The 17,255-nt window shown below is 40.2% G+C and overlaps 1 protein-coding gene across 3 annotated transcripts in view; it reads right to left on the reverse strand.

Annotated features, from left to right (window-relative positions):
• Positions 1–10,347: 10,347 nt before the first annotated feature.
• FTO (FTO alpha-ketoglutarate dependent dioxygenase) overlaps positions 10,348–17,255 on the reverse strand; it is a 243,350-nt gene continuing 236,442 nt past the window's right edge. Inside the window, exon 8 of one of the 3 annotated variants that reach the window (XM_050713158.1) lies at positions 10,348–14,687. In XM_050713158.1, coding sequence (XP_050569115.1) covers positions 14,546–14,687 — 142 coding nt within the window. In that variant the 3' untranslated portion in view covers positions 10,348–14,545. The remainder of the gene's footprint in view (positions 14,688–17,255) is intronic. The other 2 variants (XM_035543277.2, XM_035543278.2) reach the window with 2 other exon arrangements.

Below are 17,255 nucleotides of genomic sequence, written 5' to 3' on the forward strand. Positions count from 1 at the left end.
CATGCCAAATCCTTCCAATGAGGGGTCCACTTGCATATACACTGCATCTTAACCCCTGATCCCACCCTATTGCCCATTAGCTTGCGTTATAATTATTTTTGCTCAATTGCCATGGTAAAGCTACATGCACATCCAGTACAACCACCTCTAAGTGCTATTCACTGGGCAGGCCTGCAGCAATGAAGATCATGGCTCTGTTTGTAATAGAAGTTTTTTTAATGGGAATCTCTATATTAGCCACCTAGTGTTTGAATTTGCAGGGTTCACTTCGATTCCAGGCAGAAAAGTCTAAATATTTGCTTCTTACGTGAAAGCCAAAACAACGTTCTTACAGAATCACTAATTCCCAGGACTCGAGCCTTCAGGTAAGATACCAAACATTGCATGCCTTTCAATGGACAGCAGGACAGTGATTTGATCACAGTGTTACCATGCCTTTTGATACTTTCCTCGTTCTTGGATCCAGAAAATCTGTACAGAAATGCCTCAGTCTGGACTTCACGTCCCTGCCAGGACAGCGAGTGCAGCTCAAATGCTGCTGCCATGCATTTGCAGGAGCAGAAGGCATTCAATCAACAGTACCTTGGCCACTTCTTAGGCATCAGAAACAAAAGAGTCTCAAGAGTTTTTTTTTTTTTTTTTTTTTCTTTTAAAAGAATTGCTTGGCCCCCTCCCAGTTGCTCCAGAATATTCCCATCACTTGCTGTCAGTCACTTGCATTGCTCAGAGACAGACAGAACAGGATGTGCTTGCATGCAGGGTCTTTGTAGGATCAGATTTTTCGCTGGGTTTACTCAGTGTTGGCCACGCTCTGAAGAAGACTACTTACACCAGCATGCAAACACTGCTCTGGCAGCGTGGAAGAACTCTCCATTGACTTTGGCAGTGGCATGCCCACAGTGCGTATGCAGTTTACTTTTGATAGTTAAATCTGTTTTTTTATTGTAAAATCATTATCCTCTACGACCCTCTGTGTATTTATTTTTAAACCAAACATTTTAGGTGTGCTAATGTTTCATCAGCTGTTCTTAGTGCCCCGTTCCAGTAAGCCCCACTGCAGTAAGCACTGGGTATTTCAGCAGGACCTGATGCAGCCCATATGTCAACAGGAGCCTTCTGCATGGCTCTTGACACCTATCTGATGGGGAAGGAGTTAAAATCCTAATTTTTCTACTGTCTGGCACTTCAAAGATAAACCCTTTTATAGCAGCCTGGTTCAAAGGCTGGGCTTGCAACCAACACTGCTCAGCAGAGCATTTGGTTTTCTCCTTACATCATATTTTAGTGAATGTTGTGTTTTATAAGATAAAATGATAAATGGCCTGACTTAAATGACCGGAGGGTATCTACTTTCCTGCTAGTCTATTTAAAAGGTTTCTGTGAACATATTACACACCTTACGGTGTGACTGTGGCTGTCTAATAGCAAAGGAAACAATAGCCTCTGATGTCCACAAAGGCAGGGCATACCACACAGGTGCCATGTTTTACAACACCACTATATCTTGTCATTCAGAAGTGCTCCCTGAACAAATTGCCTGTCATATTTAAAGATAAAATCTGACAGTGCCAGAGCTGACAAGTAGTCCTCAACCCTGACATACAACACGGAGCTGAATTTTGCTAGATTTGCTGTAGATGGATTTGTCTTTAGAGATTCACAGCAAAGCCAACTGCTGGCAGAGCAGCAAAAATTATTTCAAAACATTGCTACTAAGTGTCAGGCTTTATTAAATGGCTGCTTTAAAAAAAGGGAAAGAAAGGCTCGGTGTGAGCTTCAGAGAAGAAATGTACAGAAATGTTTTTACATATTTTACTTCTCCCTAAAATAATGATGTACGGTGTTTCTAAATAATAGAAAATACGGCACTGCATTTCAGGAAATGTATTTTCATTACTCCTTAGCACTGTGTTTACGCTACAGGAGCCTGTATTCTTTTATCTTTTGCCCTGTGAGGCTCTGACAGGGATGCACAGTAAATATGAATTAAGGAGGAACGACGCAGTCCTTTCAGTAATTACAGACATGCTGCTCCAGTGGTTGCCGGTGCAAGTTTGGAGGGCTTGCCTTGGATAAGCAAACACCGTTACCCAGTGCTACTTACTGCAGGCAGTGCTGAGGGGAACTGAGGGGTTTTTTTGTACGACTGCCACACAAGTGGCAGGAGCAGTGGCAGGTTGGCAGAAGTGGGGCAGGTACTTGAGAGGTTTGTTAAAATCCCAGCTTATCACTGGTTTTACATCAGCCCCCTTGGGGTTTGTGGTTTTGAGGGTGTAAAGAGCCACAGTCATCTGCTGGTGCAGCTCTTTGCAACCATTTGATGCCTATGTTAGACCACTGTTCGTTTAACTCCTTCTTTGGCAAACTTTTGCATGTAAAATTGGAGAGATTTCTTTCTTCCTGCTCTTTAGCCATCAATAATGAGTGATGTGCTTTTTCTCAAAGAGAAAAAAAAAGGCCATCATCTGCAGTTCAACGTGCCACATTGCATCAACCCTTTCCACTACGACAGCCCTGATGCCCAAATGTCTTTTCATACCTACTCCCAGCCGAGGTAGCAGGAAAGTGCTGGCACCAGCGCTGCCTCCTGCAGCCTCCACCTCCTGCAGCCTCCGTCTGAGCACTCGGCGAAGGGGAAAACAGGAGAGGACACGGACATAGCTGAAGTTGGTACGTATTACAGTGTGTTTTGGGACAGGTCGAGCTGCAGGGCCTGGGACAGAAGAGAGAGGTGAGTCTGATCAGCAACTGCAAAAGGCAGCTGTCACTGCAAGCAGCAGCAAGCCGAAGCTGTTGGAGTTGGAGCTCACCATTCCCACTGCAACCACCTCTGCAGAGCCCCTCGGCTGAGACTTCTGCCATGGGACATGCTAAGCCCCGGCAAAAGGCTGCTCAGGGTGCACTCCAGTTGCGCTCCTAACTTTATTTTGGCAGCCCCTTCCAAGCCCCTCTGTTACTGTACAACTTGGCTGCCTCCCTGAACCTTCACCCCAGGGGTGGCTCCTGTGTTTTGCACCTGCTGGATGAAACCATCTGTTGCCATCACCAGCTGCACTCAGCACAAGAAGAAAATAACTCAGGCTTTACCAAGGTGACCCACACAGGGCCGCCCCTCGCTGTCTTCAACAGCAAAGCCACCTGTGTGAGCTGCATTTGCTCTCTCAAAACTTCTCCACAGCATGGTCCTCTCTATGAGTCGCTACACCAGAAAAGCTCCCCGAGTACCCTGTCATCCTGTGTTTCCTATAAAGCTTGACTTTGCCTTAGGAATAGTGTTAGTAAAAGCTGTAATTGTCATTCTCCTGGGCTGCATCAAATCTTATTTAAGGATGGATCTTCTCTCAATTTCTCTTAGAGGCACTTTACCCAAGAGAGAACCAATCCATTATTGGAGGAAGATGTTCTGACCCCATTAGCTGGGCAGACGTGTTTGAACTACAGACCTCTGAGCATCCTCAATCCGAGATGAGCTGGTGCAGGCTACTGCATCGAGAAGGGTGCCTCCTCCAAGACCCCTTTGCATGCTGCTCTGTACCATTTGGGCAGGTGCCAAATGCACACTGCAACAGGCGGCTGAGAGATCATTATGCCCAAAAGGTGATTAAAATAGTGAGCATAAGGGTATGTAGATAAATAATAAAAAAAGCCTGGGAAGAGTTACTTTGGACATACACTTTGTTCAAAAATCAGCATTGAAAAGAAGTTCTGCATGATCTTTAATTCTCTGTAATTCTCATATTAGCATGTACTAAAAAATCAGTGTGTAATATGGATTTTTTTAAAAAAGATTGCTCTGTTCCCAGCCTGCTTCATCTGTTGGATTGTGGACTTCTGAGAATACTGGGAGCTGCACAATACAAGAGTTTGTAACCTTAAAAAGTGGGAATGTCATAACTTGGTCTTAGTTAGCAAATTGTGGCCCCGACTCTAATGAAAGTGCTGCTGCCCAACAAGCTTAGCACTGCATTGATTTTTCTTCTATCAGTTGGGAGTTCTGGTAAAAAAAACAATGGATCTAATAATATCAGCAAAGCAGAGATAGTAAGAAACAGTGAGCTCTTCAAAATAAATAGGTCAAGCCACAATCAATTTCCAGATTTGAAATTATGTTTTTAAAATGTCTGTTTAATACAAGACCTTGTTCCATGTCTATCAACTCAAAGCTTGTAAGGTTTAAAGCTCCTCAACGGCTGCTTTATCAGGTAGCCCAGAGTTAGGCCCCAGAGGTTAAGCAATAAAAGAGAAACAAAAATAACTTAACAGTCTCTGCAGCTAGTTGAACCCAGCAACAGCTCCTTAAACAGCTTTTACATTCCTAGGGTTTGAAATGCCATAAAGCCACAAGATACATTGAAAAGCTATGAATTTGCTAAGTAGGATTTCACTTCCTCTTGTTATTAGAGGTCATTAAATTTATTAGATGTTAGTAAAATCCTTGTAAACAGAAAATATGAAGGCTTATAAAACAGTGCTCTGTATTTGAACCCAAATAATTAAGATGCAGCTAGGAATAGGATAATAACAGAAGCCTGATTTATGAAGTGCCGTTAGTTCTGAAGTGTTAGCGATACTTATGCAACAAATTTCACACATACCTGTTGAAATAAAATTTAATTGTACAGAATAGAATTATTTATGGAGGATATCATATAGATTAGGTCAAAACTTGCACGTATGGTATCTAGTAGAAAAGGGCTCAATTAAAAATTCTAAAATCATACTCTTCACTCACTGGAAAAGCAAGTATCCAGAGTGACACAAACTTTCTCTATTTCTTTTTTTTTTTTTCTATTTTGAGATGATGGTTATTTAATTTGAATGATCTTGGAATAAAAATGCCAACATTGTAAAAAGCTGTTAGTAGAAACTATTTCTAGTTATCACTGTGTAACAGCAAAATAAAGACCCTGTGACTGATAGATGATTTGCAGACCTGCAATGTCAGCAATATAACTTTAAACCTTTTAGTTCAGAAATTAAGTTTTTCCACTGAAGGGATGGGAGAATATCTTTTAGCACAGAGTACACATTCTGTGTGACTTACGTGTGGTGTTCTAACTGTATGTAGTCTTTGCGATGGAAAGACAACTACAAGTCCCACTCCCCAGAGAGGATTTAGGCTTTTATGACAGATTTGCTACAGAAAGAATAGGATTAGGGTAAAATTCAAAACTCAACAAGCAATGCTTAATCAGGTGGTATTAAAAGGTGCTGTGCAGGGGGGCCTCCTTGGAGTGATACACCCCCCTTCCCACTGAATCAACAAAAACCATGATGCATCTCAAGAATTTGGAATTAAACTTTTCTATCTTCTTGGCTCTCAGTATTCTCAGGTACTTTTTGCCTTTAGGGTCTGGCTTGCATGAGGGGCTTTGCAAGCAACTGCTTTTTAAAGGCAGGTTTTCGATTTTACTTTTTAGAGGACAGCTTCCTCCTATGGCACAGGAGATTGGCTGGTGCAGGAAATTCCAGTTTGTTTCATCCCTGTTCCAGCAAAAGTATCTGGCCTCCCTAGCCGCTAGTGTAAGAGGAGGCATCCTGATTAGTCTCTGCTTCATTTAAGACAAGCTGTTCTCTACTGCAGAGACTGAAAGAGTGCCTTACTTTTGAGTGAAGAGGGGTGAAGTCTCCTTGTGCTTGTATATCCCCAGAAAAGGCTCCCTGATGGTGTTTTAACCATTTTTATAAAAAGATAAAGACTGGGAAAATCTAAGGAACCTTTGGCTCCGAGTGAACCAGAAAAAAAAAAAAAAAAAAGGATCAGCTTAAGGAAATCTAGATACAATGGAAGCTCATCTTAGTCTTGCTAGAGTAATATAATATATGTTACAATGAATTGTAAGAAATATTTAAGAATAATACTGTTTTCCCAAGTTGTCCTTTCATCCAGTTGCCTACACACTTACTTTTCGTTAAACTTTTCTGAAGCCAAGGAAAGAATGTACTAGGCTGAGAAATCAATTTTCTTAGCTCCTGGATGCCTTGCTGACTCTAAGCTGGTGAATTTGTGAAAAATGTTCTCTGTCAACTCTTTTTGGCTAGAAGCCTCCATTCCATCCTGGCAGGAATAATAACCTGGCCTCTGTTATTCATGCTTTCATCACCTCCTGGCTGGAATCTAGTAATGCAGAATAACTGGGCACACAGCCTTTGGAGTTAAGGACACTCCTAATACAGAACACTGCAGTGCATCTAAGTGTCACGGGCATGTGCACATCAAATCAGCCTGCTGGACTTTACAATGGCATTCTTCAGCGTACCAAATGAAACTTGCAGGGTTGATCCTTGTCTTACCCTGTAACCTGAATCCAGGGTAGCTTTGACTTAGGGCTATCTACAGTCATGAGAGAGAGAACTGATGGCAACTCTGTTCCTTTGAGATAGCAGAACCCACCACAAAGTCTAGAAACAACAGCCATCACAAACCTCACCGCATTTTTTTTTGTGTGTGTGCAAGACATTTCTTCAATATTGCTTTATTTAACAACTGCATGTGTTTTTCATTGCACCTTCTACTGCAATAAACATAGGAAATCTTGTTTATACACTCCAATAGGTTGATGCAGTGCTGGTAGGCACTGGGTTATTAGCACTCACATCATGTAAGAGTGTGGGTTGGATATGGGAAGTGTGAGGTTGCATAGCCAGAATACTTCTAAATTCAGTAGTAGAACCATATATTTGTATTGAGGGAAGCACTAGTACAAGGGGAGTGTGTGTGGGGGGAGTTAGTTATGTCCATTTATAGTATGAGTCTTACCAAAGTAAAGGAAATTAATCTGCCTTCCATACTAGAAGACCTGCAATACAATCAGAATGTAATTCCAAGAATTTCAATGATAATAGTAAGCTCCCCATTACCTCCTATTTATTTCCAATCAACAAACTGTTCGCACAAGCAGATGAGGATAACTATGGCACTTGGCTTGGGCTTGTAGTACAGTTCAGTTAGAAAGAGATGCCCCACTGAAGGGCAGGTTCAGCGTACCTTTGAGTTTGCTGCTCTGAAGAAGCTTACCTCTCACTAATCAGCATATAGGAAGCTTACAAAAATTAATTTGCTCATGTAGGCACCTGAATGGCGTGAAAAGTACGCTACTCTTAGTCCTTCTTCCATTTACTGGAACAATGAAGTATTGATGATAAGAGCTAACACCTTCTGGAGGAAAAATGATAGACAAAGACATTCTTTAAGTGATTTATTTTATAAATGTGGGTAAATTAGCAAATATATTACACAAAATTAAATATGCTACTCACATTTTTATACAGATAGTCTTTAATAAAAATTACATGTAGCAATAGCAAATAAGCAATGAGCAAAAATGTCGCAATAAATAGGCTGGAAAATAAATGTACTTGAGAAAAAGCTACCTGATACAGTTTTTACGTTTTCTCACTTTAAAGCCATGACAGCCTAACAAAGAACACAACTTCTTAATAGCATTAATATTAATAATGAAATAAATGGGAAAGAAAGGGCATCGGTGGACAGACGGGAAAGAACGGCAATGAAAGAACCATGGAATGCTTTGATAATGTTTGGGTAATAAATTATTAGGATGTTCATCAAAATAACTAGAAAAGTAGTGCTCTCAGTAAAGTACTACCAGACTATGAAATAGGTACCAGACAAAAAGTGCTAACAGGTGCATAACAAGCACTCCAGCATGTTCCAGCAATGCATCTTCACCTTGATAAATAGCACCCAATTACCCACAGGGGATTTTCTTCAGTTTCCTAGTACAGCAGTTACACCACCCTGGGGGGCTGTCCAGTGAATGTATTTAAAACAGAGCCAGAAGAATGTGGATTGTACTGTAATATTCTCTGCATATTCTCCGTGGAAAAATTTAATAGTTCCAGTAAAATTCACCTTTTCCCATTGAGACCTCAGGGACTTGGAATGTAACTAAAAGATTCACTCTAAAGTTTAATCAAGCATTAGGAGGCCTGAAAGATGTCTATTACATGAGATGTATTACCACGTGTTGTACAATTAAATAATACGTTAAATATTGTATGAGAAGGGCAGATTCCAGCTCTGCTTTCAGATATATCTTTGGAGAAAAAAAGTTCTCTGAGAGCATCCTTAACCCGTAACTGGAGCTGATTAACTGGAAGTAATCAGGACACGCCAGTGATGGGGCATTATGTATGCTCTGCTTCAGCGTTAGCACTCAGAACACATCTGCACATTTGACCTCTACCTCAGTTTCTCTTGTGTAAAGCATCCTGAGATCTTAAGATCAAAAGCCACTTTAAAATATTACTACAATTAGCCGTTAATTTTTTTGGTGAAACGTTTGAGCAAAGGAGCTCGGAAAATGTCTTCCCATTCCATATGCATTACACCTTGAGTGATGTAATGAAGTAGGAAAGAAGTGAAAAAACTTCTGAGAACACACAGGTGATATCACTGTGTTCACTTTTTCCTCTTTTACGTAGACATTCACCTTCTACAGCAAACCAAGCCTCTCAGGATTGCTGATAGCAAAAAGCGCTAGTCATACAGGCTCAGTTTCAAAGTTATACTACTACTCAGAGAGAGAAATAAATGTATACTGTATTAAAAACAATCATCATAGCCCTTTAAATGATTGGATAGCTTAGCTTTGAATGCAATTCAACCTAACAGAGGCTTTAATGGCTTTTGACAGATTGTTCCACTGATCAAGGGACATGTATGAAAATAACTGCCTACCAAGCCCTGATTTGATTTTAAGAAAAGAAAACTGAAGGTTAATGGTAAACAGAAGTTGATTGTTCACATTTTCACTGAAATAACTCCATCTGACCTGTTCTTAGAACCAGAGGAATAAAGGATAATGGGAATCCTATACACCTGACTTTTTACTTTAGCCTCTAATCAAGGAAACTAATCAGACCAAGATGTGTTGGCATGAAAGCAAGTATTTGACGATATGGAGGGGGAGGAGAGCAACTTTTGTGTCCAAATTCAGCACTGTAAAACCAATAGGGTATTAGAGGATGTAAACTGCAGAATAGCGTGTCCTTTTCTATCATGTGAATTGAGTGCTGGCTCCAAAGCAACAAGCAGATAAAGCGTAGTTTTCATGTCATGTGCCAAGGGCTCACTCCCAAACATCAGCATTTTAATGTGATCATTTTATCAGTTATCTGTTGGCTTTCATTTGACATATTATTCAGCCAATTCTGCACCCTTACTAAGTACAGTCTTTTTGCAAACGTATAAATTATCTTCTCTTGTTCAATGAATGCCTCAGGCTAAGGTGAATCGGAAAGATGAATGCAAATTAAGACACTAGCCCAGCGACATTAAAGGTGATGATTTTGAATTTGGACTGGAAAGGGAAAAGAACATTGGTGCTATTCAGGATTGCCTCTGCTCTTACAGGTGGGGTGAAGTGACAGCCAGAATCGGGCAGGTTGGGGGTCGTTAGAAACACTGAGTGCTGGCCTCTCCTCCCAAGGCCTTCATCACTACCTAACAGCACCCACCCTCTAACCCTAGATTAGCGTAGGGCTGAGCTTTTCAGTCTGCTGTGGTCTTTGCTGGGACAAGGAACCTCTCTGTGGCCTGTGCTCTGTTTGTCTGGCCCTTCCCCACAGCAGCTCACCAGCCCCGTGGGGCAGAGCGGAAGACGAGCTGCAACAACTTGAACCTCAAGAGGAAACAGATGTTGTATGGAGGTACACAGTCCATAGAGGTGTAGTGGGACAGAGGTGGAGGCTAAGCTTGGAAACAGTGCTTCTCATGCCTGTTCCTAACAGTGGAACAAGCACTCTTCCTAACTCTGTAACCTGGGCACAGGATGACAGTGGTCAGGCCCCAGCAAAAAGCTGGGGACCAGCTGTTGGGGGCACGAGGAGGGTTAAGGACCTACCATTAACTATGGACCAGGTGGTAGCAATCAAGGGAGAGGTCAGGACCTGCACTGTACAAGTTACTGCTCGATGATTCCCACATGAGTTAAGTTAATAAAGTCGTGGTCTTGTGAAGGCACATCCCTTGCATGTCTTTTCTCTTCCCCTCCTCTCATCCCACCTTCAACATCAACCAGTTTCATCTCTGCTACATTAGCCCAAATTCCACTGCATGACACAGGGCTAAGGGAACTGCACTACGATAACTGAGAAAGGAGCAATGCCTACTGGTAACATGCTACGGTACTTTAATTATCTGTTGTGATAGACTTTGGTATTAATTAATGTATTTATTTATTTTTCCCCCCTGTTATGGCACTAGAATCCCTGAGTCTGGCTCACAGCATTAAAAGGTCTAGAATGACTTTCAAGTATGTCTTGCTAAGTAAAGCTACATCATTATCAGTGAAACTAAAAACTGCATCTGGACGACAGTAAGACAACTGATTTGGGTATTTATTATGCTGCATGTTACCCATCCTGGACAGTTTCCAGTTGGTGACTACCCATAACATTCTTATTTACACTTTAGACAATCAGGATCTGCTGTAATGTTCAGAGTATAAGCATGATTTCTTTAAAATCTAGTGTACTGGGATTAATATTTTTTATTTACTTAACCTTTTAACAACAAGAAAGAACCTACAAGATAAAATATTTTCATATGCGGAGATAAGAATAAAGCAGTATAAAAACATTTATCATTTACATGGCGTAACACAGCAGTTTTCTATCAACTACTTAAAAATGGCCTTTACCTTTCATCCCCCGCATTACATAAACAATAGAAGTTTTTCATTTTCTGCCAACATTTTCTTTCTATGAGTGTAAAACCAACTCTATCTCATTTTTAAAGAAAGCCCTTGCCTTGAGCATTTCATTTGTATTGGTTCCATGTTTAGTCAGTAGCTTTAGTAAAATTGATGAATATTGTCTAAAGGCAAGTGCAGACAGGCAAACAGATCTGTATCTTCTGTAATCCATTTAGCCTGACACACACGTGCAAGTGAACTATTTTACCTTAATTCTTTCATGACTGATGAAAAGTAAATGTAGCAAAGCCATGAACTTCACCATTTTAAAAGAATCACTGAATCTAATGTTAGAAGCTAATTTATGCTCTCACCTCTTCCCTGAAACAAACTGACCTTGGTCCTTATGCATCTACAGCATTCAGACTTGGCAAACAGTTGCTATACTCAGAACATCCATTAGAGGCTGTGTTTTTCAGCTCATTCAAAATGGTAACGGGTTATTTAGTGCTGGAATACAAATGGATTGCTGAAGTATCATTGCAAAACGAACTACATTAAAATTATTTGAATAAAATAAAGAAAACTTTGAAATATTTGCCTGCTTCTAGTATATACCTCAAACACAGCAAAAACTTATATTTGACCTCTCAGTTTTCTTTTACCTTTAACCATGTTCTTCTCTTGGGGTACCCTTTGGAATTACTACATGCTTCAAACAGTTTCATAAACCTTACTCATGTCTTTGCCATCAACTCCTGTGGGCTTTGGAGAGATGAAACCTCCATATACTTCTATATTTCAACTGAATTCAATCAAGTTACACTGATTCAGATGATGTGAGACTTGAATGCAACACAGAGGGTTAATTCTCTTTAACCACTTGATTATTGGTATTTTGCCAGTGAAACTTAGGTATTACCCATTCCAAAGGTTTTCAGTTGTCTGTCATTGCCACCCTTGGCTTAACTGAGTGCTATTTGACCACACCGAGGCTAGTACTAGTTCAGCTAATTCACTAGCTTAAATGTGCAGCGTAGGCAAGACCCAGAATCATGTATTTTTAAACATTCTATTATTGCTGCAACCACTCTCCTAACACAAGAAAAAAACAGCAATAACAACAACAACAAAAAAAGTGTTGTTTCACTACTGCTGGAAATAATTATTTGCCAATCATTTTTTAATAGCTATGCCTCCGCTTCAGCTAGAAACTACAGCGCTGATGTGCCTCCTCTACCCTTTTATGGCTGTCAGATTCATTTCAATACTGTGATCCCCATGGTTTCTAGCAGAGCTTAATTAAACACACAAAAAAATCATAAAGTAACATAAACAAACAAACAATCCCCTCAAACCCTGTGTTAACAGTGTTACATCATTAGCTTGTTTGAATTCATCTTTCTCATTTCCAAAGCAATATCTGTTTCTGTGAGAACTGCCTTTTTCAAAAGCAGAATTCCCACATCTTCAGCTAGCTTTTCTCTAAGTGATCTCCAAAGTAAGCAGTATTCAGTGTGGCATTAATCCAAATATATGCTATTTGCCCACTGGTAAAGCTAGCTTTAGATAGCGCAGGAAAGAAAAAGCTATGCCCATAACAAAGGATCTCCAAATGTCAACAAATCTGTGGCACATGAGACAACAGATAGATGTGTGGATTACAGTTATAATACAATTAAACTTAACTTAAATAATTTATTTTTCAAAGAGTCTTTGCTTTCAATACGGTGGCTAACAGCTTTAGCAGAAGTGCAGGAATACAATGAAAACACTCGATCCAGACCTTTATACTTTTGCTGGCATAGCTGTGTCAAAGGTGTTAAGAGGCACAACCTCTACTTGATATAATTGTCCTGGCAAAAGCTGGTAGGTGTGGACACAGTTTTATACCACTAAAACTGAATTTTTGCTGGCACAGCTTCTTTAGCTGCAGGGAGGTCTGGCATATGTTACACTGTCAAAAGCAGAGTTTTCAGCAGTACTCATCCACGCACAGAACGCTTTGCCAACAGAGTATCCTGGTATGCTCTGGGTAAGCCTGGCCCCAGCAGTGATTTTAAACAGAAGATTAACACAGGAGACGTATTCCATTTCTTGGTGGCAATGTCAAGCTCTGAGTCTTACTGCTTTTTTTTTTTTTTGTAGTGGTAATACAGACTGAGTGCTGTTTTACTGTAATATAATTTTCTTCTGCTTTTTATGATGAAGGAAAAGGCATACACCAGCTCAAGTAAGAATAGCAACTTAACAAAATGAAAAATCTCTCATTCAGGACATTATCCAATACAGAATTGTTATTTTTATAGCATATTATTACAAACCAGATCACAGCAGCTTCATTTCTCATAGTCTTCTGGATTTGTTCTTATGGCTGGATCATCACAGATGTTGCCATGCCCTCTATCACACAACCTAAATCTATTTTGTCAGGGGACCTGACCCAAAATGGAAACCCATGGCTCTTTGGACAAGCTACTGGGAAACCTGGCCTCAGAGCAGGATTCACAAAAGGCAGAAACAAAGCAAAGGTTAGGAAACGAATTCTGAGTTCCACGGAACCCACGAGATATTGCTACATGTTGGAAATCTCCCGTGTGTGGGCCTCAAAGGCCCTTCTGAGAGGTACAAATGATGGATCACGCCATTCTTCCTAAAGGAAGGTAGATGTAATTATGCATCTGTTAGAGCACAAACCAGGAATAGGAGACAGCAGATTTATGCTCTTAGGCCGAAAAGGTCCAAATCCACATCTTCCAATTTCCTGGAAGCATCTAAAAGACAAACTGTAAGCTGTCTTTCCACAGCAGAGCTGTGCACGCCTCGGACTGAACCTGTGAGCACTTTCTTTCAGAGGCCTATGCCCATGAGGGTCCAGGTAGGAAGTCCCTAGTTCGGAAAGTTCTTTAAAACCCAGCCACCAGGACAAACATTGTCAGTTGTTCTTGATAAAGCCATACAGGCACGTAAAATTGTGTGGGGATGAGACTAGCAAGCAAGCCTAGCTTGCCCAAAACCAGACAATGAGGATGCACCTTAGGTCTAATAATGGACACGTCAGATCTTCTACACACACAATGTAACGCCATTTTGTATATGAAGGGTTTAGTACTTGGGAGTGCTTCACACCTTGAGATGACAGGTGCCATGAGAGGCTGACTTACTGTCAGCATCATGCTCGTGATCTCCAAAACCCATTTCTGACAAAATACAAAAAGTACCATACAATTGCCATGATGAAAAACAGCAGAAAAGGCTTAGTATCTATGCCAGGATGCTCCTTCACAAGTTCCTCCGTTTTACAAAGGCTCTAACAAGGAGCCATTCCATAAAGGACTTTCTCCACCATTTCCTCTACCTCTGCCTACATTACTGGATAAAGATGTTACCATATTGTGTGCACAGCTCTATCCGGACACACCTAGCAGGCTCCCTCCAAGCTGGCCTCTCGTTAGGATGTCCAGATCATGGATTCTGCTTTGTCACAGGTGTGAGCTACGCTTTCTGTTGTTCAAACTGCTGAGCCAGAGGCAGTTCTAGGCACTCATGCAAGCTAAAATGTAGATGTCTGGGGAACTTGTGGAAACACAACTATCCATGGGTTACAGGATCAATGGGGATTTGAATGAAGAGGAAAGAACAGAGGCTGGTGTTCTGGACTTCACATCTTAAAAGCCAAGTCTTTCTGTAGTTTTGGTGCCTGGTCAGTTTTGTTGTGAGACAGTAACTAAGGGACTGTGTGGAGAGCACTAAAATCTGCACTGACACATAAACCAACACGTAACTTAGGAATCATAAAGATTAAAAGATTTATGCTAACTGAAAACTTACTCCAAATGATGAGCATTAATTATTCTAGGCTGGAAGGTCACCTGATATTCTACCTACTGAACAAGATTTTGTAGGTGAGCTATTACTTCCTCAAGATCATACGGCAGAGGCATATTACATTCATCATTTGTCCAGAAGGGGTGGCATTCCGGTTTCTGGTCTTCTGGCAAGCTCTCTGCTGCTTCTGACTGGCACCTGGAATGAAAAGTAAGCAGAAGAACTACTTAAGTAAAGTTACATCAAGAAACCATATCAAGAAATCAAACACTCAGCAAGGATACATTTGTGCATTAACTTACAGAGAGGAATGAAAATAAAAAAACACATCATCTGACCAAATGCGTTGTTCAGTTATAGTGAGGTTGACTTCTGTTGTAGGCTTTGTATTTTCTATAGGGATTTCTCAAAAGCCAATCACAGAGAAAACTCAGTTAGTGTACCTTTATACGGTAAATTATTTTTTCATTATCTCAGCTGTTATTTAAAGTATGTGATTAAACCATTATCAGATTTAAATGTTTGCCAGTTTCCAACATCTTACTAGATTATTGAGAAAGATTAAACTGAATTTACTGCATTAAGGTCAGGGGGGATAGATTAAACAATATTAAAGAAGCCGGACTAGCTTTGTAGATTCTGGAGATTTACAAGTGTATCAACCTGCTTAGCTCTGACAAAGGCAATATAAAACGAGAAAATTCTATAAAGATAAATGGAAATGGAGGTTAATAACAACTTCCAATGATGAATAGGTGGGCAAAACTTCAATAAAATTAAATTAAGAGGTTAGTGTATGTTAGTCCCCTGAGAAAATGTTTAAATTACAGTGTTTTTTATTAAATGGATTATTCATCAATACTACTGAAGTCTAATTATAATATTCAACTGAACTGCAGCCTGCAGAGGAAAGTTTTCTAAGTGGCAACCATCACATCCCTTAAGATTAGGCTCTAATATAATGTGTTGCAACAAAAAAATTGTCACACTCCAATGAGGATTTCTCCCCCTCTTTTTTCACATCCCCTCAAACAATTTGCATGTTGATGATTAATTAGTTAATGTTTGGAGTGGGACAAGACAAATTAAAATGCTACACGTTATAATTTCAGTATATACTGCAGGTCAATGCAGTTCTTCAAAGATACAGGAAGCAAATCCCAGAAATAAGCTTCTATCTCTTTTAAGACATTTTCAATAATGTCTATACTTTATGTTTCTATACAATTGAGTTGTTCCGATGATTTAAAAGTTCTTTTAAACATATATATGTGGCTTTCATCCCTGTAAAATGAACTCTAAAAGTACTGACACCTGTAACTTCCTTGCCTACACCATTGGCCTTCTGGAAGAGACTGTTTCCAAGTGAAAGATGTCTCCTGGGAATTATTAATGGCAGTGTAATACCCCTGAGAAAACATACTTCAGCTTTACACCCATGTTGGTGTGTGGTTAATTGCCGCACCAGCATCCTGGGCACTCAATCCATCGTACATTACACTGCAAGGACAGTATTAACACATAACATTCCAATATATCTTCGGCTCTCCACATCAGCCCCTGATAATAGCATCTGTTAACATGCACTAAGTACTATTATGTAGCACATCACTTCATAAATAATAAGATTAGCCGACCTCAGGGCCCTGGGAAGAGTAATGTGTTTAAATGTTCTCATTATTTATTTAAAACAAGAATTAAAGGAACAGAAGCTACTTCTGACAATCCTCTTAGCATAAATATTAAACTGTTTGCATTGATAAGCTGCACTGTACAGAATAACAGAGGATTTGTTTTGCAGGCTTTATAATAGTTGTTAGAGCAAATGCAGTTTAGTGTATGAGTTCTGAGAGGTACTTAACTGATTGTGCCATCATGTTCTGGAGACATTTTCCAAATTATATAAAGGAACAGGAGAAAATTAATATGCAGGGAAAGCTGAAACTAATTACAGCATAACTCTATAAGGCTTTTAAAATCTTGCTTTATTTTCTGTCTTGGCACAAAATAATACGTTCAATTTGCTGGGTAGTATAAGATACTCCAGTCTAAGCATTTCAATCTAAGAGTGGATAAATTAACCATGTACAGATTATTGCAGATGACAAACCAAGAAGCTCAGCTGGTAAATACTGCAGGCATATTATGTGGTCTGCAAAACTCAGTTTATAATAATTAACATTCTCTCTCTCACTCATTTGCTATTAACAAAAGAATTTTCATTGAGAGGAAAAACACCACCTTCACCATTTAAGGTCTCCCTTTTTTTTTCCCCTTTTTCCTTTTTACCTTTAATGTCTCTTTTTTCCCCTCACTCTCTTTCACAGACTGCTTGGCCAGCTTTCCCCTCACCTTTGGGTTTTGGGCATTTGTCACTGTAAATGTGTCTGAAGTCACTAACGATGCTGTGAGTGGGCAACCCATGAGCAGCTCTTCCAGCCACTACTTTCCCTTCTCTGGTTTTCTTACAGAGCCATCTTCAAAAGGCCACCCCACAGCTATGTGTGTGCCCTAACTCTCAGCAACCACACACTTGGGAAGTGTTAGCCACATATTCCAGGTGAGGGATTACAGGGATGGAAGTGTGTCAGGTCCTTGGACTTCCTGTGCAAGTCTGATGACAAACGTATCAGTATGCTGCAAAAGTGCAAAAAAGGGGAACAGTGCCTTAATACTCCAAATTCTGCAATCCCACAGCTCCTCTGTCTTTCTCTAAAGCATTTCTAATGTTTTGCTTTACATCACTAGCACGAATAGCAGTGAATG

This window comes from Cygnus atratus, chromosome 12 (assembly GCF_013377495.2).
Source record: "Cygnus atratus isolate AKBS03 ecotype Queensland, Australia chromosome 12, CAtr_DNAZoo_HiC_assembly, whole genome shotgun sequence".
Classification (NCBI taxonomy): Eukaryota; Metazoa; Chordata; class Aves; order Anseriformes; family Anatidae; genus Cygnus; species Cygnus atratus.